Below are 27,931 nucleotides of genomic sequence, written 5' to 3'. Positions count from 1 at the left end.
AAAAAGATAAATTTCCCAATGCTTGAAGTAAAAAATACATCCATATAAAATACAGCTAGTTACAACTTTCAAATCTTCAAACAATGCATCTTTTACAACTCTATCCTCTTATTAGGTTTTCTGAACTTGGTTTCAGACCAACAACTGCTCTCTTTTGTACAAAGGTAAGAGACATTAGAACCGGTACTCGGTTTCAACGCGCCAAGAGCAATTAACGAAATACACTGAATATGGGTTGCGCCTATTCATACTATACAGAATTAGTTACAATAGAGCCACCAAAATTTTATCATTTTTGCACCAGACCACTAATCAGAAGAGCCAAACATTCAAATTAAACTCCAAACATTGAAACCTTGTGCTCAATCTGCTTTGGACCATCATTTCCCTAAATGTTTATCAATTACTAAGCTAAACATAGGATTTAGCCATAATTGACAAGGTAAAATGATGCAGTGGACATTTTAAGGTTCAAGTTTCCCTCTTTTGACTGACTGTAAAATTCTAGGGTAAAAATCAATGTGCAAAAACAGAAAAATTTTAGTGGCTCTTCTAAATTTTACTCCTTACAAAAATATTGCAATGATATCACCTCGGCCCAGAGAGCTCAACTGCCTGAACTAACAAAGATGAGTCATCAGTTAGGTCTGAGTAACACCTGTTGAAGGAGAAATCAGGCACCTTGAACTTGTGCGACTCAACTCGCTGAGATGCTTCCCACCTTTCAGCAAGCCCATCTCCTTCTAGCATTCGTACCACCTCTGACATTTTGGGCCTCTGACCTGGTAGAAATTGAGTGCACAAAAGTGCCACTTGCACCATCTCTTCAAGTTCAATTCGGTCGTAGTTGTTTTTCAGACCCTTGTCAACTAGCACATCGAGTTTCTTCTCTTGGTGCATCTTCTTCACCTAAAACCAAGGATATAGATATTTATATGTATTCTTCTTCATAGTTTTGAATTTTCAATAAGTTTAGTTTTCATGGAGCTTTTCAAGCTTTATTGCACGAATTCAGGGTGAATTGAGGGATATTTGGAATAATTTGAGGACACTTGAGCCTAGCACAGGTGATAGGTTAGGTGGCAAGAACTGATATGAGGTTTACCAATCTTGTCAAGGACTGAATTAAGATAAGGGGTTAATTAACAAGAGGCTCAATCTGGCCTAAGACACAGAACTAACAACAAAATACAGTAGAACTTTATAAAAATATGCTTATTATAGCTTTGTACCCAATCAAGCATCGCTCCCTTCTGATTCGACGATTTACCAAACTCCAGCGCAGTCTGGCCTGTGATCAACTCCAACAGAAGAATCCCAAAACCAAACACATCAGTCTTTTCTGACGATTGACCGGTCGACAGATACTCAGGTGCAATGTGGCCAACCGTGCCACGAACTGCGGTGGTGACATGCGAGTCTCGGTGGTCTAACAGTTTTGCCAGCCCGAAGTCACCAACTATGGCTTCACAGTAGTCGTCTAAGAGAATGTTTGCAGCTTTCACATCTCGGTGTATTATTTTGGGGTCACATTGCTCATGGAGGTAGAGGAGCCCTCGAGCAGTACCAAGTGAAATTCGCTTCCGCGTCATCCAATCTAAAGATGGCTTCCCTAAAATAGAGATTCGACAAACAAATTTCAAATTGGTATAAACATTGTTGAGATATTCCAACACCGCATACTATACCAAGAGTAGAACTAGGGTGCTCTTAAGCTCGCCAAGGTGTTTGGTGAGCTTAACTCCAAAATCCATTGTATTGGTTTCAAATGATGAATCTGAACCATTGAAACCCATCTACTTCACAAGTGATGAATTTACATGCAAAGTTTTGAAAATTTCTAATTATTTTAGTATAGAGTCAAGTGGTCAAACTTAGAAGGTTTATAAATTAATTTTAGTACATTCATTTTTTTAACATTTTTTGACCACTTTGACTTTATACTAAATTACTTCAAAATTAATTTTGGTGGATTCATTTTTTTAACATTTTTTTACCACTTGACTTTGTACTAAATTAATTCAAAATTTTAAAACTTTGCATGTAAATTCATCACTCGTGAAGTAGATCGGTTTCAACGGGTTTGGATTCATCGTTTGAAGCCCATCTAATAGGTTTTGGATTTAAGCTCACCAAACACCTTGGTGAGCTTAAGAACATCCTAGTTCTACTCGTTAATCCAATACATGCCTGTAATATTAAGCGTATTATATTCAACTAAATATCGGGCTACTGGCCAACCCCTCAAAATGTGGAAAACTCAAGTTGGCATTTAAAACACAAGTATAAACACAGAAAAAATAAATCACACTCAAGTATCACCTTTAAGCCGAGAAGCAACACTCCCATTGGACATGTAAGGATAGACAAGCAGCCTCTCAGTGGCAGTCATGCAAAAACCGTAGAGCTTGAGCAAATTTCTATGTACAGCCAAGCTGATCATTTCCACCTCAGTCTGGAACTGGATCTCACCACCGGCTGCATTGCCATCCTTGAGCCGCTTGACGGCAACCAACGTGCCATCGGGCAGCTGCCCGCGGTAGACATTGCCAAACCCGCCCTTGCCCAAGATGTGCTTCCCGCTGAAGTTGTCAGTTGCAACTTGCAGCTCCCTGAAGCTGAACCGTTTCACGTTTCCCAAGCTTACTTGTGGTGCATTGTGCTCTGAAATTTTTTTTTTTCAAATATAATGAATTTGAAAGTTAAAAAAAAGATTGAAAATAGTAGCAGCTTAAAAAAAGAAATGTGAACCCTTGATTAATTATTGTTTAATTTGTAAAAAAACCCAAAAAAGCACTGGAAAATGTGAGGGGAAAAGACAATTGCCAAAAAATTGAACCTGGCAAGTTTAAATTGTTAAGTTTACATACCATCGATGTCAAATAGGATCTGTCTATTATGCCTATGCCTCCACCAGAAGAGTAATCCCACAGTTAGAAAAAGGAAGCTGATGCAACCAATACTCGAACCAAATGCAACCGCCACCTTGTGATTTCTTACTTTCCCTGGAAGGGGAACACCTTCAAACGAACAGAGTTTTAAATTAACTTCCATTCCCTTAGTAAAACGTATTATGTGTAGATATGTTATTTTTGTGTCCAACAGAAAGGTTATGTGATTATTAAATTTTTAAAAAAAATCACAGTGATCAAATTAAAGGCTAAAAAGAGAGGAAAGAATTATAATTTTGAATTTATCATTACTTTGTGTATTTGTGAGGTTCGCCATGGGCATTGGCTGTATACCAAAACAATCTTTCTGTTGACCAGCCCCACATATCAGGGGATTGCCTACAATACTGCGCCAAAGTTGTATGCGTAAGTGTTCAGAAATCTTTAAATTGCAAAATTATATCAGCAAGCTTGTATATATTAATGGGATTTGTGGAGTCTAGTGCTGACATGGTCAATTGATTGGTCAAGGAAACCTCTAGTTTTGCTCAGTTGAACATTTCAAATTTTGTTGGGGTGATTGATTTGCTATGTACTTCATGGAAATTTGAGTGGTCTTGTAACAAAATTCTTTCTTTTGCATGTACGTTATTCTGCATGAAAATAAATAATTCAAAAAACTTTTTAAGGAAATTGCAGTTTTGCTTCAATCTTATTGTGTAGATCAAAGGCTCAAATGCTTGAACAAAATAAACAGCACAAAAGGAACCCTTACTTGTATGTCCTTGCTAAAACCCCAGGAGGGAGAGGACCGCTTAAATTATTATAAGACAAATCCCTGTTAAAACCAAATGAGATTAAAAAAAACGGGCTAGTAAGGAAACTGGTTACGATTACAAGAGGCTTTCAATAAAACTTACAGGAAAACAAGGTGTGACAGATTCAAGGCTGGCACAGGAAATGCTCCAGAAATGTTATTATTGCTGAGCTTCCTAGTGAATTTCAAAATTAAAGAAAAATCAAGATATAACATAATGCGGGATCAAGGATTTTAATGGAGGTCTATAAGAGATTTCTCACAAAATCAGCAATCTTTGGATTTTATCCATTTTACAAGGACATTTTCTGGCATAAAAAGTTTTTGACATTTTGCAGGGTTATTATGAAAAATTCTCCTATAGAAAATAATGAAAGATTTCAGAGATGTATACTGACAAATATTGAAGACTTTGTAGGTGACCAAAGGAGGCAGGGATATCCCCATAGAAATGGTTGTTCGAGAGATCAAGGGTTTTGAGACTGGAGAGCTTGCCAATATCTGGTGGAATAGTCCCTGACATGTTATTGCTCTGTAACAACCTAGATAAAACAAAAGAAGGAATGCCCCTTAATAATCATACCATGCAGTACATTTTTATCATACAGATACCCCACAAAGTCTTTTGATGGGGTACAGTTTCAGGTGAAATGGTATAAACTCATTTTGAGTTTAATATCAAATGGCACACAAATTTGATCTAGTAACCACCGAAATTCCAGAACGCAAAAAATCCAACTAAGAATAATTTAATGATACTGATAAGTGATAACCAATTTTATTTTACTTTACATTTTCTGTTCTGATGAAATTAAGAATTATAACTTTTCCTTGGTAGTCATTTTATAGACTCAAATATGATATTCAATTTTTTCAGGGTTAGAGATGAGAATTTCGCCAAACAGTACTAGCAAACAATTGAATAAGCAAACTTACACCGTGACAAGATTCGTCAAATTCCCTATGCTGGGAGACAGTGGCCCGGACAAATTCTGACTTGGAGCTTCTCTGTAAATAAAGTAAAAAAAGAAAAAACCATGTTTAAAATACCATACAACTTTTTTTATATTTCAAAGTTTAAGTGAAACTAAACTTGATGAAATACTTACAAAGATATAACTAAATTTTCAGAAGAGCATGTCACCATGGTCCAGCTACAAGGATCGACAGCATCTTTGTCCCAGTTTTTTAAAGCTCCATGCGGGTCCTTTAGCAAGGCCTTTATACTCATCAATGCTTGCACTGTTTTATACCAAACCAACAAAGGAAAGAAAAACAGAGGAATACACTATAAGAGAAAATTAGTTTAAGTTCATTTTTCTTGTTTGCATGTTTTGAGAATAAAAGAGCAATAAAGACACGAGTTAAAGTTCAATTTGAGGTCAGTTTAGATCAAACTGAAGCATCATGTGAAAAAAGAAAATGCTTTTTACTTGTTTTGGGATGAAAAGAGCAAAAGAGCCATCAGTTAAATTTCATATTAAATTGACTGAGAGAGAAAAAACAATTCGGTTGTTACTTGTTTTACGGTGAAAAGAGTAAAGTCCCATCAGTTAAATTTGAATTTCAAAAGAGAAAATCACCTTCTATGTTGACACCTTTGGAAGTTAGAAGGCCAGAAGCAGAGATGCTCCAAGCACAGAGAAGAAACATGGCGAATAACCCATTAAACCTTGGTGCCACCATTAAACCAGCAATAATATCCAGCCAGGAGTTTAGCATTGATGGGAGAAAAGGGAAGAAATCAATGCTCAGGCGATTTTATTCTTAGACGAAAACCCATCAATGGGTTTTTTTTTTTTTTTCTGGATAGGTTTTGGTTTCCTCTCTCTCTCTCTCTCTCTCTCTAGCTCTCTCTCTGTGGTTTTTATCCTTCACAGTTTGTCCTTGGCGCTTGGTGTTGGTACTGAGACTCTGATAGACTGAGAGAACAAAAGCATGCAGCCTTACTTTCTAACTTTGTTTTGGCGCTGTGAGACGTCAGTAGAAATTGACATAAAAGAAGATGCTTGTGTGTTTGGGGTAGCAAGTAAAGTAGAGAGAAGAGAGAGAGAGAGAGAGAAATAAAAGGAAGAGGGAACAAACATGCCTGCCACCTGAAGTCTGCTCGAATTAGGAAAATACTTAATTAACAAAAGAATGCTTTTCATATACATCCGTAAAATTTTGAGAAAATGCTACTGCGAATAATTGCCAGACTAATGCAAATATAGTCATCCTTTTGGCTTCTTTTGCTCTTTAGTACACCAGTTAAGGCAGTAACAAACTCATCCAATATGCAATATGTACTTTCTTTTTTTTTCTACTTGATTTGCTTCTTCACAATATATTTTGGCAGTTTTTTTGTGACGGTAATCATCCAGTATCAACCTTTAAAATTTTACTTTTACTATAGGATGCTGAACTTCTGTTAAAGACATGTCCCTCTAATTGTTGTAGCAATAATAAGTTTTTTTTTTTTTTTTTTTTTTTTTTGTAGATAGAAATTCTAACACAAGATGCTAATAATTTGCTTAAAGGGGGTTTTGGGTTTTTATCTTGTGCACTAACCATTAGACGATGCGATACATGACTATACCCTATCTAATATTTATAATTTGTGCTATCGAAACTATTAAAATTAAATCAAACGGTTCAAAACTCCTTATTCTTTCTATTATCAAATATAAGAGAGAGCTATCCAATGAAAATGCGGAGCAGATTGTTGAGGGTGTGAGGCATGATCACATTCACATCATCACATTAATAAATTTTATCAAATCATGACAACATCACATCATCACATTAATAAATTTTATCAAATATTATGGACCGTATGGTTAGAAAGAAATAGAATTATTTTTAATGATAATACTACTCCCATTTCTGTTAAATCATTAGGGTTTAAGATAATCTCTTTAGCTACTTTTTAGTGTAAGTCTAACTCTGATAATTCGTACTTAAAATTAAGTCTAATGCTTCCATGTGATGTTAAGGACCTTCCAGATCAGATACTGAAGGAGGAAGAGGTATCCATTCAAGCTCTTGGAGCTAGCAACCCCCCAGATCATATGTCTGGAGACGAGATGTCGGATGAGGATCTCTTGAATTACTAGTCTCCTATGATGTGACTACTTTTTGAGACTTTTATTTTGCTTAGTATTCATTTTGTTTCCAGTTTAGCTTTTGATGTAGTACTATCTCTCCTTGTATGCTTTTATGTTTGTTAATGATGACTTGATGTATGACTTTTCATATTTGATTTTGGTACCTATTTTAGGTACCATATCAGGTATGCTTTGATTTCTATGAAATCGGTGGTAATACCACTATTTTTCAAAAAAAATAATAACATATGCAGACTCTTTTTCTCCTGCATTAGGTATAATCATTCTAATTAATACGATTAATCTAACCCTAGTAATTGCATTTATAACTAATATTCAGATTAAAACTATATATATGATCAAGAATTAATGTAGCACTGCACTACTAATCTGTGCAACAAAACTATGTGATTAAGAATTAATCCGTGGTAAAATCTTTTTTAGTGGTTTTTTTTTCTTTTTAGTTTACTAATTTGGAGGGTTATATGTGAGAATTTATCTAACCCTTAAAAAACGATAAATTTTAACGCATTGGGTGGGGAAAGACGGAAGCTTGGGATCAGTCGTTTAAAAAAATGAAAAGAAATAATAGGCCAATTGTGGGGGCAGTTGGAGCACTCGCTGGGGAAATGTGTTAGAGGGAATTTTTGTGTACAATTTTTAAATCAAAGTAAAGTATCTTTAAGAGGGAGAAAGAGAATAGAGAAAGACAGTGATTTTGACAGGGTACAAATGCTTCTGCCAAGATGGCTTGTTGCATATGTAATCTCTTGGAAATGTACAAAAACAAAAATTTACCCATGTTTATCGGTAAAACTTAAATTTGACGTGACCGTAGAGTAAATAACCAGACTAAAAATGTAACCTTTTAAATAATAAAAGGCCCGTTAACTCGTTAATTTTTTGTATGATTTAAATACCCATTAATTCGTTAATCTTTTATTTCGTTTTTCAAAAGGTCCAAAGATTGAACTTACAATTAGAATCATCAATTCAGATGGTTTAAGTTTATTTCAAGTGTAGACCCTTTATCAGTGACAAAAAAAAAAAAATCTCTCTCTCTCTTCTCTTAACTCTTTCTTTCATTTCATGTAGGGATGTCAATGGGTACGGCAAGGGTCGGGTGGAGCCATTTTCATTTCCATACCTTACTCATATTCATTAAAATTTTACTTTACTCTATCCTACTCTTACCCGTTAATATTATCGGATAATGAAATAGTAGCGGATGATAACGGATAATACTAATATAATAATTAATTTTAGAGGAGGGTTCAAATGCCTCCATCTTTTAAAACTTTAACAACTCAAAATTTAAAACTTAAAAGTCAAAATAAAACTGTTAGATGTGATCTATGTTATTTTCTCTATGTGCTCATAAAAAATTATCACATTTCAATTTTGTTTTTATGTGAATCATTAAGTTCAAAAATCAACGTCTAGAAATCATCCAAATTAGTGTGTTTTTTACAAGTTCTTGATGACAATAAAAATAAAATTGAAATGTCATAATTTTTTACACGTGCATAGATAAAATGGCGTAGATCATATCCAAGGGTTTTATTTTGACTTTTAAGTTTTAAATTTTGAATTATTAAAATTTTAAAAAATGGAGGCATGATGGAGGCACAAAAAATGGAGGCATTTGAACCCTCCTCTTAATTTTAGTATATTTTACAAATTAAATATCAAAAACTCATTCATTTAATAATATGTAATTGCATTTCTAATAAAAAATAAAAATAAATGAGCAATCAGTTCAACTAAATTGTTTTTTTATAAAAGAAAAAAATTCAAAAACACGAATATATATATTTAAGTGGGGTTGGAAATTGAATTGTATATATATGTAGATTTTATAGTTATCCTATAAGGTAACGGGTACGAAATAATCATTACCCATATCCTTACCTATTTGGTTAACGGAATTTTTTTTTATCCATACCTATACCCAATAAGCTAACGAAATTTTTGTTTTTTACCCATATCCACCTTATCGAATACGATACAGATCGGGTAAACGGCTAAAAAGGTACCATTGACACCCCTAATTTCATGCACCTGCTAGCCTGAGAAGCGATCTGCGCCGCACACATTGCTCCACCCCGCGCATCCTAACCCATTTATGCAATCGCTCACACCATGCACCCGTCTTGTAGTCACCCACGCTTTACTCGGACAGAGGAGAGATCTGATTACACCATTTTTTGGTGACACCGAATTACACTCTCAATTTTCAAAGTTTTCAAAGTCCAAACAGTCGATCCAAACCGTTCAACTTGTTAGATATGTTAAAATGTGCTTGTAGATCAAATTTTATATTTTTTTGAAATTTTTTTATTATTTATTAAGTATTTAACAAAATTGCTATATTCAAACAATTGAATTTTTGTACCCATCTTAATAAATAGTAAAAAAATTCCAAAAAATATAAAATTTGATCTACAAGCACATTTTAACATATCAAACAAGTTGAACGGTTTGGATCGACTGTTTGGACTTTGTAAACATAGGGTGTAATCCGGAGTCACCAAAAAAGAATGTAATCCGATCCCTCATCTTAATACTAATCACTGATTATGATCAATATAATTGTATATATCAGATTCTAAAAAAAAAATTAAATTGAGTGTTGCTAGTTTAATTATGCTTTGTTTAATTTTTTTTGTACTTTTAAATTCTGTTTTGTTTAATTATTTTTAGTTTCGTAATTATTCAATTATTACAGTACTATTGAAATGCATTTAATTTTTATTTTTGTACTTGATTGTTAATTTTAAAAGAGTTCAAATTAGTCTTGAATTTTAGTCTTTTATTTAAGTATGCTGAGCGACTCAAGTATTTTAGTTGCTCAATTTTTTCTTATGTTAATACAAAATTTTGAGAATTGAGATAGCAGCTCCAGCTTTTGGGAAAAAAACCAGAACTTTGAGTCTTTTTTTTTTCCATGAGTGAGAAGGCAAAAGTTAGGAAAATATTCTATCAGGAATTGCAAAAGGGAATTAATACAACATCGCCGAACATGTTACTTCAAAAAATTTCTACACGGAAACAAGTGCTTCCGAACAGGCCCTAAAAGATTTTCTTTTATGGGATTGAAATCTACTATTTTTCTTGGACCCGTTCGACAAACTATTAGAATAGAGGAATAGTGAGGAAAAGTGAAATTTGGAATAGACTTGAATTTTTCACTATTCTGATCGTGTTCGGTTAATGATAGAAGAATGGAATAGTGAAAGAGTTGAATAACATTTGATAAATGAGATAAATCTATCTCTTGAGAAAAACTAATTCCTCTATTCCACCTTCCCATGAAATAGGGAATTGGCTCATAAAGGAATAGAGGGACCAAAATGCAAAAAACAGGGGTTTGACTTCAAAAGTTCAAACCCAATTCCACTATTCTTAACTTTCCAATTCCACTCACTTCTTTTCTTGTTCGACGGAAATAGAACTTTTCTTACACTCTATTCCTCTATTTCACTCTTGCCGAACAGACCCCTTGAGAAAAGGAGCACCCTATCTATTTCTTTTCTTGAGAAAAGAAGCACCATTCTATTCTTCTATCAAAGTCGTTCAAAATTTATCACACGACTGCAATTACATCTGATTTATTTTAATAGATTATATTGATATAAAATAAAAGAAAGTAATTGAAGCCGTATGATCGATTTTGAACGGCTCGGATGAAAGAACAGGAGGATGCTCTTTTTCTCAAGAAAATGAACAGATTTGAATCCCCTTTTATGGTTATAGAGGAGGATATGAATTTCGTCTTCCTCTCCCCCTACTCGCTCCTGTCCTCCTCCGCTCCAGTTTTGGTTTTTGATTAAAATTTAAACCGACATAAATCAAGTTAGACTTTTGACTAAACATGAATAGTTTAAATCGGCTTAACTAAAATTAAATAACTTAAATCTATCTAAAGAGTATGACTAATATAGCATTAGTGTCATTTCAGTCTATATAACACTAACTCCAAAACCTATCAAATCGAGTTCAAATGGTGAATCCAAACCGTTCAAACCGATCTACTTCATTAGTTGTGCATTTACATGTAAAATTTATAAGTTTTTGAGTTTATTTGATATCAAGTCAAGCGGTCAAATGTTTGAGTTTTTAAGTTAATTTTAATACATTCATTTTTCAATTTTTTTGCCGCTTGATTTGATACTAAAATAACTTGAAAATATAAAAAGTTTGTATGTAAACGCATCACTCATAAAGTAAATTGGTTTGAACGGTTTGAATTCACCATTTGAACTCGATTTAATAAATTTTGGAATTGGTGCTATATAGACTAAAATGACACTGATATTATATTAGTCATACTCCTATCTAAACCTATTCCACCACCAAACACTTTTTTATAGGAGTGAGATTGTCAGGATGTGTTCGGATGGTCAATTTTTTGAGAAAATTTGTGAGAGTTTTGATGAGATGGGAGTTATATCCCGAAGATTGTTCGGCGGTCATTCGATAATAAAAAAAAATTGATCCACTGAAAAATAAATGGAAATAAATTTGTACACAAATATAACAAAGTAGTTTACAGAAATGACATTTCAAATATCTTACGTTTCCAAATATGTACTTAATAAATTATATCAAATTTTATAACAACTTTATTGTATTAACCATCAATATATATAAAAAGTAAAATGTTGATTTTTTTTTAATCAATGATTGAATGTATATATAACGTATCATTCAAATTTCATCATTTTCGTATCATGACGTTTACATCCAAACAATTATATATTTTTTTTTGTTGATGTTCAAACAATCAAACACAACTTATTTTAGACGTCTTGCTCGTCATGTTTAAATCCATTTCAATACATGCAACTTAAGCGCACCAACAAAAATGTTACTGTGGTTAAATAAATCATTACGACATAAAACATACTAAATTCAGCTGATACTTCTGTGGTAATCTAATAGAATGACTTTTAAAAAAAATTAAATTTAAGTCTCAATAATTATAAATACAAAATATATAACTAGTATCGTGCCCGTGCATTGCAACGGAAACATATTATAAGATTTAATAGAATATGAAAAGATTTTTTTGGTTTGACATTCACAAAAAATAAAAAATATATATTTAAATAAAAATAAAAGACAAATAAAAGAAGAAAATACAAATAATAAATAATAATAATAAAAGAAACAACAAGAAATAAAAAAAAGAATAAAATATTACATAAAAAAATTATTAAGGTATCATTGCGATTTAATATATAATTTTTTCTACAAGGAAGATAGGTCATTAAACGATTTAGAGGTGAAATGATTTGTAAAGAAACAAAATTAGAAAATATATAATTAAATGATTCAAATAAGAAAATATGATTCAAATTAGAAAAGATGTATTCTTGATGGAATTTATTTTAACAATAAAAATTTATCTACATAAAAGTTCTAGATATTCTTCATTTTCTCTTCAAATCAGAAAGATATGATTGTTTCTATCAACAAAAGATATATTATTCATCTATTTACAAAGATACATTTGCCCTAAATAAAATCCGAAAAGATATGTGTGTTTTTATTTTCATTGTCAAAACTATAGAGGAAGAGGAGAAATGAAATAGAGGAAATTGAGAAATAAGAAAATAATTTAATTACAAGAATGGAAGATAACTGTAAGGAGAAATAAGGAAACGGATCGCCAAAGGATTTATTCAATTTTAATGTGATAAACTATGTAGCAGTCTGTGTGACGAGTATATTTTTAACTAAATTTAAACTTATACATATAAGATAGATGTATTTAATTAAAAGAAGACAAATTATGTGATTGAATGGTTGATATTCAATTCGAAAATTCATCTTTTAATATCAGTCGTTAACGGATCAGAACAACTACGTACATAATATAAGAATAGAGAGACTTTCAAGCTTTCTCTATCATAAAAAAGTAAATAATAACTCGCGGTTGATGCATTTTTTATTTGATATATAATCACCAATATCTAGATTGAATATATCTGAACAGACCCATGAACCGTGAATGTTAACATAGTATAACTTGGAGCAAAATTAGCATGTGTTCTGCTTATCAAGTGAACACAATTTTAAAAATCTATCGGATATTTGAATTGACTTTATATAACGAATTCAAACTGTTAAAATTCAACTATTTTACGAGTGATGCGGGTACATGCTAAATTTTGAAAATTTTAAATTTATTTAGTACAAAGTCAAGCTGTAAAATATATATATATATATATATATATATATATAGTAAGGCTTGGGTGCTATGGATAGCATGGAGGACTACAGTGCTACGGCTCAATATTCAAGTTTTTAAAATTCTAACGGTCGATCCGAACCGTTCATCTTGTTCTCCATATTAATATGTGTTTGGAGACCAAATTTTACATTTTTTTGGAAATTTTTTACTATTTTTTAGATAGGTCGAAAATCAAATATCTGAATGGTGCAGAATTTTTTAGATCAAGTGATTTTCTACCTAGCTAAAAAATAGTAAAAAATTTCCAAAAAATATAAAATTTGGTCTCCAAACACATATTAATATGGAGAACAAGATGAATGGTTCGGATCGACCGTTAGAATTTTGAAAACTCGAATATTGAGCCGTAGCCCTCTATGCTATCCATAGCACCCAAGCCTCACTCTCTCTCTCTCTCTCTCTCTATATATATATATAGTTATTTTAATGCATTTATTTTTCTTTTTTTTCACTGCTTAACTTTATACTAAATAAATTCAAAAAATTTAAAATTTTGCATACACACGCATTACTCGTGAAGTAGTTGAGTTTCAACAATTTGAATTCGTAATTTGAAACCAATCTGATAGATTTCTAAAGTTATACTTATGAATTTTTTTTTTTTTTTTTGAAAGCTTGGTAGAGACTTATTAAATTTTCTTGATGAACACAATGCACGTTAGCTTTGCTCCAATAACTTGAATATTATAAAATTATCATTGGTTGCATGATCCGTTTACAAATCACCTACTTTTGTATAAATTGATGCTCCAATAACAGCATCCGACGCTCCAAAATTGGTTCCATAGAGCATCATTTCATGGGTTAACAGATCAGTTTTAATTTTATGCAGCGCCCTGAATATGCAATCGAAACAGCTCCGCAGTTAGCATTGCGGCTAATGGATCGAATTAAACGGTTTTCCTACCCTATCGGTGAATTAATGCATCGAAACTTACTATTTTTGATCTTTTGACTTGGTAGTTGGTACTGTCATGCGCATTTTCCTTTAAACCACTAGCGGTGCAATGCGCCAATGCCAATAACATTAATTCTAGGTAAAGGGCACTTAGTTAAAATCTCGCGGATATATATATATAGACAAAAAGAAAAATTAATGTTATTCATTCGATGGGTCCATCATTCCATGATAAAATTTCATTAGGGGTCAGAAAAGTAGTCAAGCGGTGAGAACACACATTATAATTAGTCTAAAAGGTGTCATGCTCATGCATGTCAATTCTCGAATCATTAACCACACCATCTTTTGAGAATTGAGATGATTGCATGATAAAAACAAATTATAGCCACCAGAAGCTATATATATTTGTTTTCTTACTGCAAGGGGATAACGGTCTTTGTACAATTAATTAAATTTGCTCCAATAAATTAGGTTTAGAGTAATAATTAATAGAGATACTCGTTTACATAGTTCTATTTCATTTTGGTAAATTATTGGAACATTTACTTTCTATGACAGATATTTTTGGTGCACTGAGACGGTACACATACATACATGCATCATCACATTTTAGGCGTTATAGGTTCACGTGAAATTGATCAAATAAAGCCTATACAATGGAAATGATGCCCGATGTTGATTTCTATTTAAAAATTATTTTGCTCGACGTACGTGTGGAGTAGAGAAACTATATTGGAAATAATTTTATTAGTCACTCTAAATTATTCTTACCACTATATATACCTCTATTTAGGAATATAAACGGTCGGATACGGATTGGATAATGATCTTATTGTATCCGTATCTGTTATATTTTTTTGAATACAAATACGGATACAAATCGGATATCGGATGGATACGGATATTTTCCATAATTAATTTGTTGATTACAAAACATCTATTATATTATTAAAATATTAGTTACTAATTATGTTATAGTGTTCATCAAAATATATATCTATATACAATTTAATAAATTATTGATACAATATGTAATATAATAAATCAACTCAAGAATATATAGCATATTTGTTGTGGTTTAAAAGTGTAAACGGTCGGATACGGATAATTAAATGTCTTATCGTATTTTTATCCGTTATAATTTTTCGGATACAGATACGGATACGGATCGGATAATTTAGATGATTTTCCGGATTCGAATCCGGACAAAATCGGATAATATCCAATCTATTTACACCCCTACCTCTACTACTCAATACTTCCTACATCTCCAATCTACTATCACTCTTAGAGCTAGAAGATGAATTGCTTGATTTGCTTGATACAAAATGGAGACTAATGTTTCATATTTATATTAGCTAATGGAGTACTCTAGAGATTAAATAATTTCTTTATTTCTATTTTTTTTATTCAACGACATATGCAAAGTCGGTTTTCAAATTTTTGGAAATTGCTCCGCATTTCTAGTTCTTTGTCAAATATTTGGGCTAGGCTAAGGTGCTGACTTCAACAGTACATTTACTTGTTATTTCTGAGCAGAGATGGAATTATACTTTCAAGCTATTGTGTTCAATTATATAAATTTTTTATACTATGAATGGGGATCGATTTTATAGTACCTATAATATTTTGCTCTAAATTATATAAAAAATCATATATAAGTATGAAAACTTTTTAAATGAATGGGATCAATTGACTCTTATTCACTGAGAATGAATTTTAAAAATTATTATTACGCAATTAATATTAATAGCATGTAATGAAGCGAGATCATTATTCAAAAATAATAAAGTAAATAGTCAATCTAAAAAAGATGTAAAATATAATGAATCATAAAAGACGTAAGATATTTGAATCCACCTATTTAAATGTAGCACTGATAGTTTTTGCGAACCAAAAAATTGATTCACAAACAAAATTTGCGAAGTTTTTTATAAACAGGTTAAAGTCTGAATTTCTCAAATCCCAGTTTGGGCTCGTCAATTGAAAAAAAAAAATGGTTTACTTGTACACTACGAATACAATACAGAGGGTTGTACAAATCGGATGGTCCATTGCACGTCAAGATTCGTGCCTTTTCGTTATGAGTTATGACTGGATTCAATCATCTCGAAGACTTGAACCTGTTCTGCTCTGTTCTTTTTCTCATTTTTGTAAGAGATGCTTTTGTTGTGTTGAACAGTTGAAGTAAACTGGGAGCTTGCCCATGCTGTAAGTGGTACGATCCATATGACTTGGTCTATGCAACAACTCTGTACCGGAGACTTGGTATTGGAAGAATCAAAAAAGCAAAGCATAAAGCTAGTGCAGAGCATGTGGACCAATTATTCTATTTCTCTCTCTCTCTCTCTCTCTGCTGTAGTGCTGTTTAAATCTGTAAAAGGAGAAGAAAAAAGATATGCACGCACAAATTCTCGTGTTTTGAACCCGCCACCTTTCTCTCTCCCCACGCCCAATCAAACAAAAGAGGGAATTTGGGACACAAATGCCTGGCCAAGCTTGACGAATTATGAAATTCTCTTGGGATAATCATGTCGCCAAATTTCTGGAATAACTCATAAACGATACACAAAATTATGTTAAGGTTTGTTTAAACATTCTTTCGTTTGTACAAGGATTTATTTGTAGGGTTCTATTTGGTATTAAGGGGATTATGGGGGTAGCTAAGCACACATGGCCTTTTTAAAAAAAATTATCCTCCAAATGAGTCTTTGAAAACTTTTCAATTGTTCCATATTCCTTTTCAAAACAATTATATCGATGAGAATATTATGCCTCTTGTCGATTTTACTTCCATTCAATTTTAGAAAGAGAGGTTCTAGATAGGATGTCAACGGGTACAAAACGGATCGGATGAAAATATTTTCATATCCTTGTCCGTCCGTTGTGTCAACAGAAAAATAACTTTATTCTTACTCATACTCTATAAGCTAATAGAAAAAATCTTAACCATACCATCTTATCAAATATGATATGGATCGGATAAACGGATAAAATATGTCATTGAATAAATATACATAGTCTATGAATAAAAAAATTAAAAATATATCATATCATGTATCTTTGCCGTATAAATATATATCAACACATATATAATTTTATAGAAAAGTTAACGGCACAAAATAATTTTTAGCTATATCCTTACTTGTTTAGTTGTATATGTTAACAATTTTTTTTAATCTTATCCGTATCCAATAATTAACGAAAATAAAACTTTATTCATATTAGTTTTATCGAATATGATACAAGTCAAGTAAACGGAGAAAATTAAGGGTAACATTGACAGCACTAGTTCTAGATAATAAAAAAAAGATACAAGGCTCCTGATCTGACATGCAGCTACCAGCTTAGCAAAAAAGTGAATACAATTTTTTTTTGTTATTTAAGAGTTAAAAACTTAAAATATTAAGTTTAAGTCAGACAAAAATAAATCAACATACTACACAGGGATATATTTGTATGCTATTTAAACTTAAAGGTCATTTGTAGCCAAGGGGCTATACAAAATCGCTCAAATTTATAACTCACTTGCTAATTGTTCATTTTAATTCGCTTATTTACAACTCGAGTTTGCTGACTCGTTTAATAAATGAGTTGAGTTTGAGAATACCCAAACTCACTCATTAACAACTCGAGTTACACAAAATTTGTCATAATAAATCCTATGCTATTGTTTGAATTGTATGTTTTGTTAGTTGTATTGTTAGTTATGTTTGAATTATTTATGTTTATATAAACTCCTACTAAACCATTTGAATTGTTTGTATTTAGATAAATTGTTACTAGTATCTAACTATAACTAAGGAAAATGACTGGTCAAATGAGTTGTGAGCCAACTCGAATTGGTAATGAGCTGAATTTGAATTGGCTTTATAGCTCGTCATTGCCATTCCAATTCGAGTTAACTCGCTCATTAACTAAATGAGCTGTGCATGAGTTGGAGGTAACTCGCTCAAACTCGATTCATTTACAGCCCTACCAAAGTGCATATATAGCTGCAGTAGGTATAAATCTAAGAACAAGAAAAGGAATTTTTTGTCTTTGGAAAAAAAAAATCAAATTTGGAATTTGACAAACTAATTAAATTAAAAAATTAAAACAAAAGCAACAGGGTCCCCTTGCCCCTGATTTTCTTTTCATCGGGTACTCACTTTGAAATTGTATTTGTGGTCTTACTTTGCTGAAAAAATCACGGTCGGATCCTCCTAATTGTTTTCAATTCTAACATGTTAATTGCTTTTTGTTAAAAATACAAAAAAAATCAATAAGAAATAGGTTGGAAATTTTTTATTCTATACATATATATATATATATATATATTTTTAAGCAAAAAATTTACCCAATAAGTAAAGAGTTGCTCAAATTAGAAGAAGATAGCTACAAAAATAATTACATATAGGAAGCAAGGCATGGGACAGGTCCCGTTAGCAAACGCTCATATCATATGTTTAGAGAACGCCAATAATTTTTTAAAAAAATATGAAGAGAAGGATAATTATGAATTGATGATCCAGCCTAATTTGGAGTCTATATCTTTTTGAAAGGATATATAACACAGAAGCATCTGAACAGTCTGATTAACCGCTTGGACAAATTTTTAGAGAGTTAATTAGCTTTGAATTCATAATCAATGGTACATAACTGTTCTGTGCCCTATAGTAAATAATTAAAGAATGTGAATTCATCTACTTCAACCATCATTTGCATAGCCAAATTTAAGAAAAACCAACTAAATTTTAAGATTTTTGGATCCTCATGCCTCTGGAAATATTAGGTTCTTTACTAAAATGCTGAGGTTTTTACTCTTTCAATTGCTATAGTTGAACGATTAGTAATTTACTGGATTTCATCATTTTTCATGTGCTGCACATTGCATTGATTTGATGTCATAGAAGATAGTATTAATTTTAGGGGTGTAAACGGTCGGATACGGATTGGATATATAGTGGTCTTACTGTATCCGTATCCGTTATAATTTTTCGGATACAGATACGGATACGGATAGTCTCAGATACGGATACGGATCGGATATTAAATGTTACGGATACGGATCGGATGTCGGACGGATACGGATATTTTTCATAATTAACTTGTTAGTTACAAAATATCTATTATATTATTAAAATATTAATCACTAATTATGTCATAGTGTTATATTGTTATATTGTTCATCAAAATATATATATCTATATGTAATTTAATAAATTATTAGTACAATATGCAATTTAGTAAATTAATTTGGGAACATATAACACATTAGTTGTAGTTTAAAAGTGTAAACGGTCGGATATGAATAGTTAAAAGTCTTATCGTATCCGTATCTGTTATAATTTTTTGGATACGAATACGGATACGGATAGTTTCGAATACGGATACGGATTGGATAATTTAGATAATTTTCCGGATTCAGATCCAGACAAAATCGGATAATATATGATCCGTTTACACCCCTAATTAATTTGTTCCATCTATCCATTCAAATATTCAATGAATAAAACACCCCCTCTAGAACTCTAGGCGGAGCTCCAATTTGAACCGATTCATTTTTTTTTATTCTACTTGAAAAAGAGGATGTTCTGTGGCATCTTTTCATTACTTCTTCTGAACGGTTTTGTATTTTACTCAAAGCGAGTTACTAAAGAGAGTAATGGAGGATAAATATTGTGAAGAACCACAGGACAACCCCAGAAATAAAAAAAATAAAAAAAAGCCTTTCCATCGGTGGAATTTTTATTGGTCCAAAATTTGAATTGGAAAAAAAAAATATACAAATCTTCCTATACATGGAAAAACTAAGATACTATTTTTCTCTCTCTCTTATTTTATAATATTTTCTATAAATAAAAAATTCTCTTAAATTTGAAAATCAATCTTGATTCATTTGCAAAGACAATGTTCTTCGTATGGAAGGTTGTTGGTTCAAAATTTGAATTAAGAGATTTCTCATAAATATTAAATAATTAGTAACTTGACCTTCAATTTTTGCTCAAATTTTTTTTTTGTTAATTTTTTCGATATTGATCTCATCAGACACCATGTTTCTTTGCTAATTAAATTGATTCCATAAACCCAATAATAAAGTGACAAGCGAATAATCTTTATGGAAAGGCACATATTCTAGTGCGTTATTTTCATGCGAATCAAGTAAACCGGCCGCCCTTTTAACCAAGACTATTTAGACAGCGTAAAATTAATAGTTCATGAAGATCCTGGCCGTTGGATCTTTTAGGGAAGACTTTGGTATGATACAACTGCGTATAAAACTTATTTTGTGTTGTCACTACTTGTCAGGTTGTTGGCCTCGCACAAGTATCCTCTTGTTGAGAATGAGAGAGAAATAACAAAGTTGTACCACACAAATATTTCTAAGAATAATTTTTTCAAATATCTTGTATGCATACACCAATACTCAAATAAATAAATAAATAGAGAGTCACACAAAAAATCAAGACAACAAGTAAGCAAGCACAAGAAATAAGAGAAGATACAAGATTTTACGTGAAAATTCTTTCGGAAAAAAAATCACGGGACCACACGGCACAAATTCATTAGATCAAAGGAGTCTTACAAGTACAAGTATAACTCACAATAGCATTCTCTCACACACTCTCTTACAATATCAAGAAGAAGAGAGCAAAATCCTAGAAAGATTTGGTGAAGAGGCAACTTGGAGAAGAGACAACCCTAGCAGCTCAAACAGACTTAACTCAGTTTTGGGAAAGATACGGCTCACACTTTCTCTCTTTGTTTTGTCTTCTTATTTTCTATACAGAAATGTTCCGCCTAAATGCCTTATTTGTCTTCAATTCAACAATCTCCACCTTGAAGACAATACTCTTCTTTGATCGCCTAAATGCCTTAATTGGGTCGAAGCCCATTTGTCTTCAATTCAGCAATCTCTACCTTGAAGACAATACTCTTCTTTGATCTCATAAACACCATGTCATGCTCCAACCTACCATTTTAGGTAAAGCCCTTAACCAGACCCGTCTTGTCACGACAAGCTTCAAACTTCAAAGACGGTAAAAACTTTGTGAACATGTCAGGCCCATTCTTACTTGTATGGACCTTCTCCAACAATAATTCTTTCTTCTCAAGCACATCAAGTATCCAATGATTGCACTTTGACTATCACAAAATAACACGTACCTTTCTTGCTGAATGCCCAACTCATGGAAGAACTTCTTCATCCACAATAGTTCTTTGCATGCTTCTGTAATTGCAATGTATTCAGCTTCGGTTGTGGAGAGTGCAACACACTTTTGTAGCCTCGATTGCCAAGAGACAACACCATTTGCAAAATTAATCAAATAACCGGATGTTAACTTCCTCAAGTTAACATCTCCGGCCCAATCAGCATCAGTGTATGCTTCCAAAACATGTGCTCTAACCCCGTAACAGAGACAATAACCAACGGTACCACGAATGTACCTACGAATCCATTTCATAGAATTCAAACGAGTTTTACCAGGATTAGAAAGAAAACAACTTACAACTCCAACGGCATGAGCAATATCGGGTCTTGTACACACCATTGCATACATTAAAGAACCGACCACAAATGCATACGACACCTTCATTTCTTCTTTCTCTTTTCATCCTTTAGACAGTCATCAAGTGTCAACTTGAGATGACTTCCAAGTGGAGTAGAAATCGATTTGCACTTGCTCATATTGAACCGTTCAAGCACATTCTCCAAATACCTTTCTTGTGACAACCAAAGTTTGCATCTTTTGCGATCTCTATTGATTTTCATACCAAGAATTTGCTTTACGGAACCTAAGTCCTTCATTGCAAATTCATTTCCAAGCTTCTCTTTCAAAGCTCCAATTTCATTTATATCATTCCCTACAACCAACATGTCATCAACATAAAGTAAAAGAATGATAAAATTACTACTATAGTACATTTTCATAAAGACACAATTATCGGAGGTGATCTTGTTGAAATTGTTGTCACACATAAAAGATTCAAATCTTTTATACCAGTTTCGTGGTGCTTGCTTTAAGACATAAATGCCCCTCCTCAATTTGCATACCATGTCCTCTTTACCTTTTTCAACAAGCCCCTCGAGTTGCTCCATGTAGAGCTCCTCCTCCAAATCACCATGGAGAAATGCCATTTTCACATCAAGTTGTTCAATCCAAATTCAAACTAAGCTGTTCAATCTCCAAATTCAAACTAACAGCCAATCCGAGTACAACCTAGATAGAGGACATCTTGACCACAGGTGAGAATATATCCTCAAAGTCAATCCCTTTCTTTTGATCAAAACCCTTGACAACTAACTGAACATTGTATCTCGGCTTTGAACTTGCGCCTTCAAATTTCACCTAAAAAATCCACTTGTTTTTAAGTACCTTTTTACCCTTTGGTAATTCTACCAAATCAAAAGTGGAGTTCTCATGCAAGGATTTCATCTCATCTTGCATAGCCTCAATCCACTCACTTTTGTGCTCATGACACAAGGCTTCTTCATAGTCTTCGAATTCATCACTATCTGTAAGCAAGACATACTCATTTGAAGAGTATCTTGAATTAGACCTTCGTTCATGGTTTGATCTTCTCAACTCTTGTTGAGGTGGGACTTGATTTGGGTATGAGATATCATTATCAATAGTATTTTCGGATTGCTCACCTTGGTTTTTGATTTGAGGGTTTTTGTTGGTCTCAACTTCTTGGTAACTTGAGATTGGTGTAAGGTCAACATGGGAACTAGAAGAAGTTTTCGCATTGTCAAGGTTGCTCAAATTATTAATAGTTTTTTTTCTTCAAAGACACTACATTTCGACTTCTAACCAACTTCTTCTCAATCGGATTCTACAATTTATAACATAACTCACCGGTTTTGTAACTCAAGGAAATACACTCCTTTGACTTGCTATCAAGTTTAGCCCTTTCATCTCTAGAAATGTGCATAAATGCTCTACAACCAAATACCAGCAAGTGTCCATAAGACACATCTTTGCCGATCCAAACCCGCTATAGAACATCACCATCCAACGCATGTGAAGGTGACAAATTGTTCAAATAGACAACTGTATTCAATGCTTCGCCCCAAAACGCCTTTGAAAGCTTAAAATGAGAGAGCATACACCGTATTCTCTCACAAATTGTGCGATTCATTCTCTTAGCTACTACATTTTGTTGCGGAGTTTTTAGAACTATTCTTTCAAGCTTAATGTCATTATCTTTGCAAAAAGTCTCAAATTGCCCACGCTATTCACCATTATTGTTGGATCAAATGCATTTCAATTTTCAACCCGTTTATTTTTCAACTTCAGTAATGAAGTGTTTGAACACCTCCAAAACCTAATCCTTTATCTTCAAGGAATATGTTCACAACTTTCTAGAATGATCATCTACGAAAGTAACAAAGTAAAGAGTTCCTCCGAGTGTCCTATTACCCATAGAACACATATCGGTATGAACCAAATCCAAAACATTCGATTTCTTAGTGGTACAACTTCTTTTGAAAGCATTCTATGTTGTTTACCCGCCAAACAATGTATACAGGATGTCAGAGATATACCATCACTCGGCACACAATCTTTTATAGCCAAAATTTGAAGCATCTTTTCACTCATATGACCCAAACACAAATGCCACAAATCGGTTGAGTTGCCTTCAACCGCATTTATCTCTCCACACAATTTAATCTGCATTGTATAAAGCGAGCTTGTCTTCTTACCCTGAGCAACAATAAGAGAGCCTTTAGACAACTTCCACTTATCCGTTGGTTTTGTACCGGTTACTGGTTCATAGGAATATTTACAAAATAACATGTCCTCCATTATGGACTTCCAAATGGAGTAGTTTGTAGAGGTCAGTTTGATCATGGTACCACTACTACTACCTTCCTCCATTTCAGAAATTTACCTCAAACTGCAGCGGAGCAAATAAAAGAGCAACCTTCGTCCTTGAACTACCGATCAAATTTGACGGTAGTGTAGATCAACTCTGATACCATTTGTTGGGGATGAGAGGTAAATAACAAGGTTGTACTACACAATGTTTCTAAGATTAATTTCTTCCAACACCTTGTGTACACCAATACTCAAATAAATGGAGAAATAGTGACTCAAACAAGAAATCAAGACAACAAGCAAGCAAGTACAAGAAATAGGAGAAGACACAAAATTTTACATGGAAACTCTTTTGGGAAAAACCACGGGAGCACAGCACAAATCCTCTCAGGTGTTGATCGATGGGGCTCACTACTTTACGGTTTTATATTAACTTAAAAATTGTGTCCATTGAGGATGGCACAAGAAGCCAGTATTACTTGTGCTTTGAGATTCGTGCAAAGTTAAAAGAACGGTCTGGATCCACTGTGAAAGATTCCCTTTTACGGTACTGGAGAGGTACCGGAGAGGATCCTAATTGGTTGGCCTCACGGTTGTGCTTCATACATAGTTGTATGAGAGAAACAAAGATGACATATGGCATGGATTTTAGTTGTCTTCTAATCTATCATTTTAATTTTTGTGGGCACATATGCTGATATGCACAGCAGTAGAAATGTCATTCAGTAATAACGACTGAGATTAATCATATATATATAATTATGCCCAGTGTGTGTGTCTGTGTGTATTTTTATAATAAAAATCATAGATATATGCTTTCTGTCCTAATTTTCACTTGAATATATTATGTATTTCAGATCAATCAAGGATGACTTAGGTAAAAAATAAGAAATTAACTATCAGTCCTCCCAATTATATATATAGCGCAAGTTACTGAAATGTCAACAGGGCTGCATGTGTTCTGGTAAATTAGGAATATTAGTTTCTGATTAAAGGATCCTGTAATCTTGCAAGTAGGATTTGTGATGTTCTCACCTGGCAGAGATAAATTTTGAAGATGTACAAAATTACCCCATGTTGGTATTGAAGTTGAAGAGGTTTATATTTAAATTGAGTTCACTATCCACTGGGTACTGATCGATAAATTAAGTAGTTCTAATATGCAAATCTATATTTTCATACTCAAAATGAGTATAGCAGTCAGCAGATACGAGAAAATGATGTGTATGCAGCAGATATATACAAAAGTTAAGAGCTTATCAACGAAGAACAGAAAAAGACAAAGAACTAATAGAAAGTAACAAACAAATGCTCCAAATGCCACTTGTAAATACTTTTTTTTTTATCAATACATTACTCCTTTGTTAGAAAAGAAAACTAGAACATATCTCAACATACACATTCCCTGCATGTGTCACCAGAAATCAGATAGAAAAGAAACACCATCCTTTGAAAAAGCCATGTCTTTGTCATAATTTAGTAAGAATATTTAAAGCCCCAGATTTCATTAGAATATGTATCAATCACATCCACAAGCACAGTACCTGACCCCTACAATTAAAACCCCGAATAAAACTAGAACATATCTCAACATCATGACATAGCACCACCATGAAAAAGCACATCATGCAGAAAACATGGTTATGGGTTGGCATATTATATCTCTCAGAGTACAAATTTTAGGTACATGTTATCAGTACATGCCTGATGTAACTCATGTAAGGTCAACAACTTGTGATGTTATCTGGTCATAGTCTGATTGCAATTTCTCTTTCACCTCCGCCTCAAGCTCGCCTTTGGTTGGCTTTGTCATGAATCATGATCAGAACACAACACGTTGCTCTCTTTGTTCCCCCGGCACTGGCCAGATCCTGTCAATTAAAAAACACACAAGAAATGCGCGATTAAATTTTAAGGTACTTTTGCACAAACTCCACATATCATGTACAGCCCTGAAAAATACAATAACACCAGTCACCAGGAGCTACATGATATCTGGTATACAAACAGGAGCTTGTACGGTATTTCTAAATTTGCAAGATATTGATGATATATATCAAGGTTTCACAGGGGCACTTGTGAAAATGCCCCTTTCATTCAGGCTATAGAACTTTAGTTTATCACTCAAAGAAGCAGAAAATATACAGCTTGGTCATAAAAGCACCTATAAAATTATGAGAACCAATTTACTGACATCAACTGGTAGTAATATATCTTTTTACTTAATTCTGTGGAATTGTTCCGCAGTTCTGCTATTAAAGAAGCACAGTATGCAATAAAGTTAACATTTTATGATTCATAATGAACACGACGCTAATATAACCAAGCTTATTACCTGTGAAAACTTTGGATAATTAATTAAATTTAATTAAAGTTGATAGATTTTCTCAGTCAAAAATGAAACTTCCATGGCTATGCATAGCCTACTCTGCTACAGTTAGAAAAAGGAAGCTGATGCAACCAATACTTGAACCAAGTGCAACCGCCACCTTGTGGTTTCTTACATTCCCTGAAAGGAGAACACCTACAAATGAATAGTGTTATGATTTAACTTTCATTCCCTTAGTAACAGACGTCGATATTTTATTTTTCTGTCCAATAGAGAGGTTGTGTGATTATTAATATTAAAAAAAAGTGATCAAATTAAAAGGTTAAAAGAGAGGAAAGAATTAAATTTTTTGTATCGGTCAGTACTCTGTGTATCAATGAGGTTTGCAATTGGCTGTATACCAAAACAATCTTTCTGTTGACCGGCCCCACATATCACTGGATTGCCTACAATACTGCACCAAAGTTGTATGTGTAAGTTTAAAAATAAAAATATTGCAAAAATACATCTGCAAGCTTGTATATATTAATGGGGTTTGTGGAGTCTGGTGCTGATGGGTCAAGGAAAGGAAACCTCTAAATTTGTTCAACTGAACATTTTGGTTTTGTTGGGTGATTGATTTTGTATGTACTTGATGAAAATTTGAGTGGTTCGTAACAAAATTCCTTTTTGTTTAATGCACACCTTTCTGCATGCATATAAATAATTCAAAGAATATTCAAGGAAATTGCAGTTTTTTATTCAATAATCTTATTGTATAGATCAAAAGCTCGAATGCTTGAACATAAGAAAACAGCACAAAAAGAATCCTTACTTGTATGTCCCCAAAAACACAGGTGGAACAGGGCCACTTAAATTATTATAAGACAAATCCCTGTAAAAGCCGAATGATTTTTTTTTTTAATAAAAAAAGAAAACTGGGCTATAAAAAAAGTAAACTGGGCAATAAGGAAACCAGTTATAATTACAAGAGGCTTTCAATAAAACATGCAGGAAAATAAGCTGTAAAAGATTTAAGGCCGAAACAGGAAATGCTCCAGAAATGCTATTATTGCTAAGCTTCCTAGCAAACTTCAAAATTAAAAGAAAAATAAAATCAAGAGAGAACACAATGCAGGGCTCAAGAAATTTTATTTACCTTACTTTAGGACAGAGAACGGAGGCCTATATAAGAAATTTCTCACATAATCTATACAGGAACTATTGGATTTTATTCTTTTTACAAAGGCATGCATTTGTCAGCATATGGAAACTTCTGACATCTTACAGGGTTATAACTTATATATGAAAAATTCTCCTATAAAAGAGAATATATAAAAATATTTTAGAGATGTATACTTACAGATATTGAAGGCTTTGTAGGTGACCCAATGAGGCTGGGATATCCCCATAGAAATGGTTGTTTGAGAGATCAAGTCTTTTGAGGCTGGAGAGCTTGCCTATTTCTGGTGGAATAGTCCCTGACATGTTATTGTTCGGTTACCACCTAGACAAAACAAAAGAAGGAATTTTCCTCGATAAAAGATGGATATCAAACATAGAGGCATACCATGCAGTACATTTATATCATATACAATAACCCACAAGGCCACAAAGCCTTTTGTTGGGGTATAATTTGATTAATTTCAGGGGAATGGAATAAACTATAAACTCATTAATTTCTCTTTTTTTATATATTTTATATATTTTGATGAAGTAAACATCCCAAAACCTAAAAAATCCCAACTAAAAATAATTTGATGACACTGATAATTAATTCTCCTAGTTCTTACCCTTTTATTTTACTTTTCTTTTTCTGTTTTGATGAAAGGAAGAATTATGTTTCTTCCATGGTCGTCATTT

General features: G+C 32.9%; 1 protein-coding gene across 3 annotated transcripts; it reads right to left on the bottom strand.

Annotated features, from left to right (window-relative positions):
* On the bottom strand, positions 1 to 27,596 carry LOC144555217 (LRR receptor kinase SERL2-like). 3 transcript variants are annotated; one of them, XM_078303469.1, is made up of 11 exons: positions 5,292 to 5,813; positions 4,818 to 4,950; positions 4,645 to 4,716; positions 4,107 to 4,250; positions 3,812 to 3,883; positions 3,667 to 3,729; positions 3,204 to 3,298; positions 2,871 to 3,020; positions 2,323 to 2,664; positions 1,233 to 1,612; positions 1 to 909 (listed from the first exon to the last, which is right to left on the bottom strand). In XM_078303469.1, the coding sequence occupies exons 1-11, from the start codon at positions 5,428 to 5,430 to the stop codon at positions 589 to 591; spliced, it is 1,911 nt and encodes a 636-aa protein (XP_078159595.1). In that variant the 5' UTR covers positions 5,431 to 5,813; the 3' UTR covers positions 1 to 588. The 3 variants fall into 3 exon arrangements, with proteins under 3 accessions (XP_078159595.1, XP_078159596.1, XP_078159597.1); XM_078303470.1 differs by lacking the exon at positions 3,812 to 3,883; XM_078303471.1 differs by lacking the exons at positions 4,107 to 4,250; positions 4,645 to 4,716; positions 4,818 to 4,950; positions 5,292 to 5,813 and adding an exon at positions 27,432 to 27,596.
* Between the last annotated feature and the right edge of the window lie 335 nt (positions 27,597 to 27,931).

This window comes from Carex rostrata, chromosome 6 (assembly GCF_964058835.1).
Source record: "Carex rostrata chromosome 6, lpCarRost1.2, whole genome shotgun sequence".
Classification (NCBI taxonomy): domain Eukaryota; kingdom Viridiplantae; phylum Streptophyta; class Magnoliopsida; order Poales; family Cyperaceae; genus Carex; species Carex rostrata.
The sequence above is the reverse complement of the archived record's forward strand: the minus strand, read 5'-3'. Positions and strand labels throughout refer to the sequence as shown.

What these genes read in the sequence shown, in the direction of transcription:
- LOC144555217 (XM_078303469.1), bottom strand. Translation starts at nt 5,430, where the DNA reads ATGCTAAACTCCTGGCTGGATATTATTGCTGGTTTAATGGTGGCACCA. An exon ending in CAAAGGTGTCAACATAGAAG is followed by an intron (nt 4,951 to 5,291) that starts GTGATTTTCTCT and finishes GGTATAAAACAG; the next exon opens with TGCAAGCATTGATGAGTATA. An exon ending in CTGTCACACCTTGTTTTCCT is followed by an intron (nt 3,730 to 3,811) that starts GTAAGTTTTATT and finishes TGGTTTTAACAG; the next exon opens with GGATTTGTCTTATAATAATT.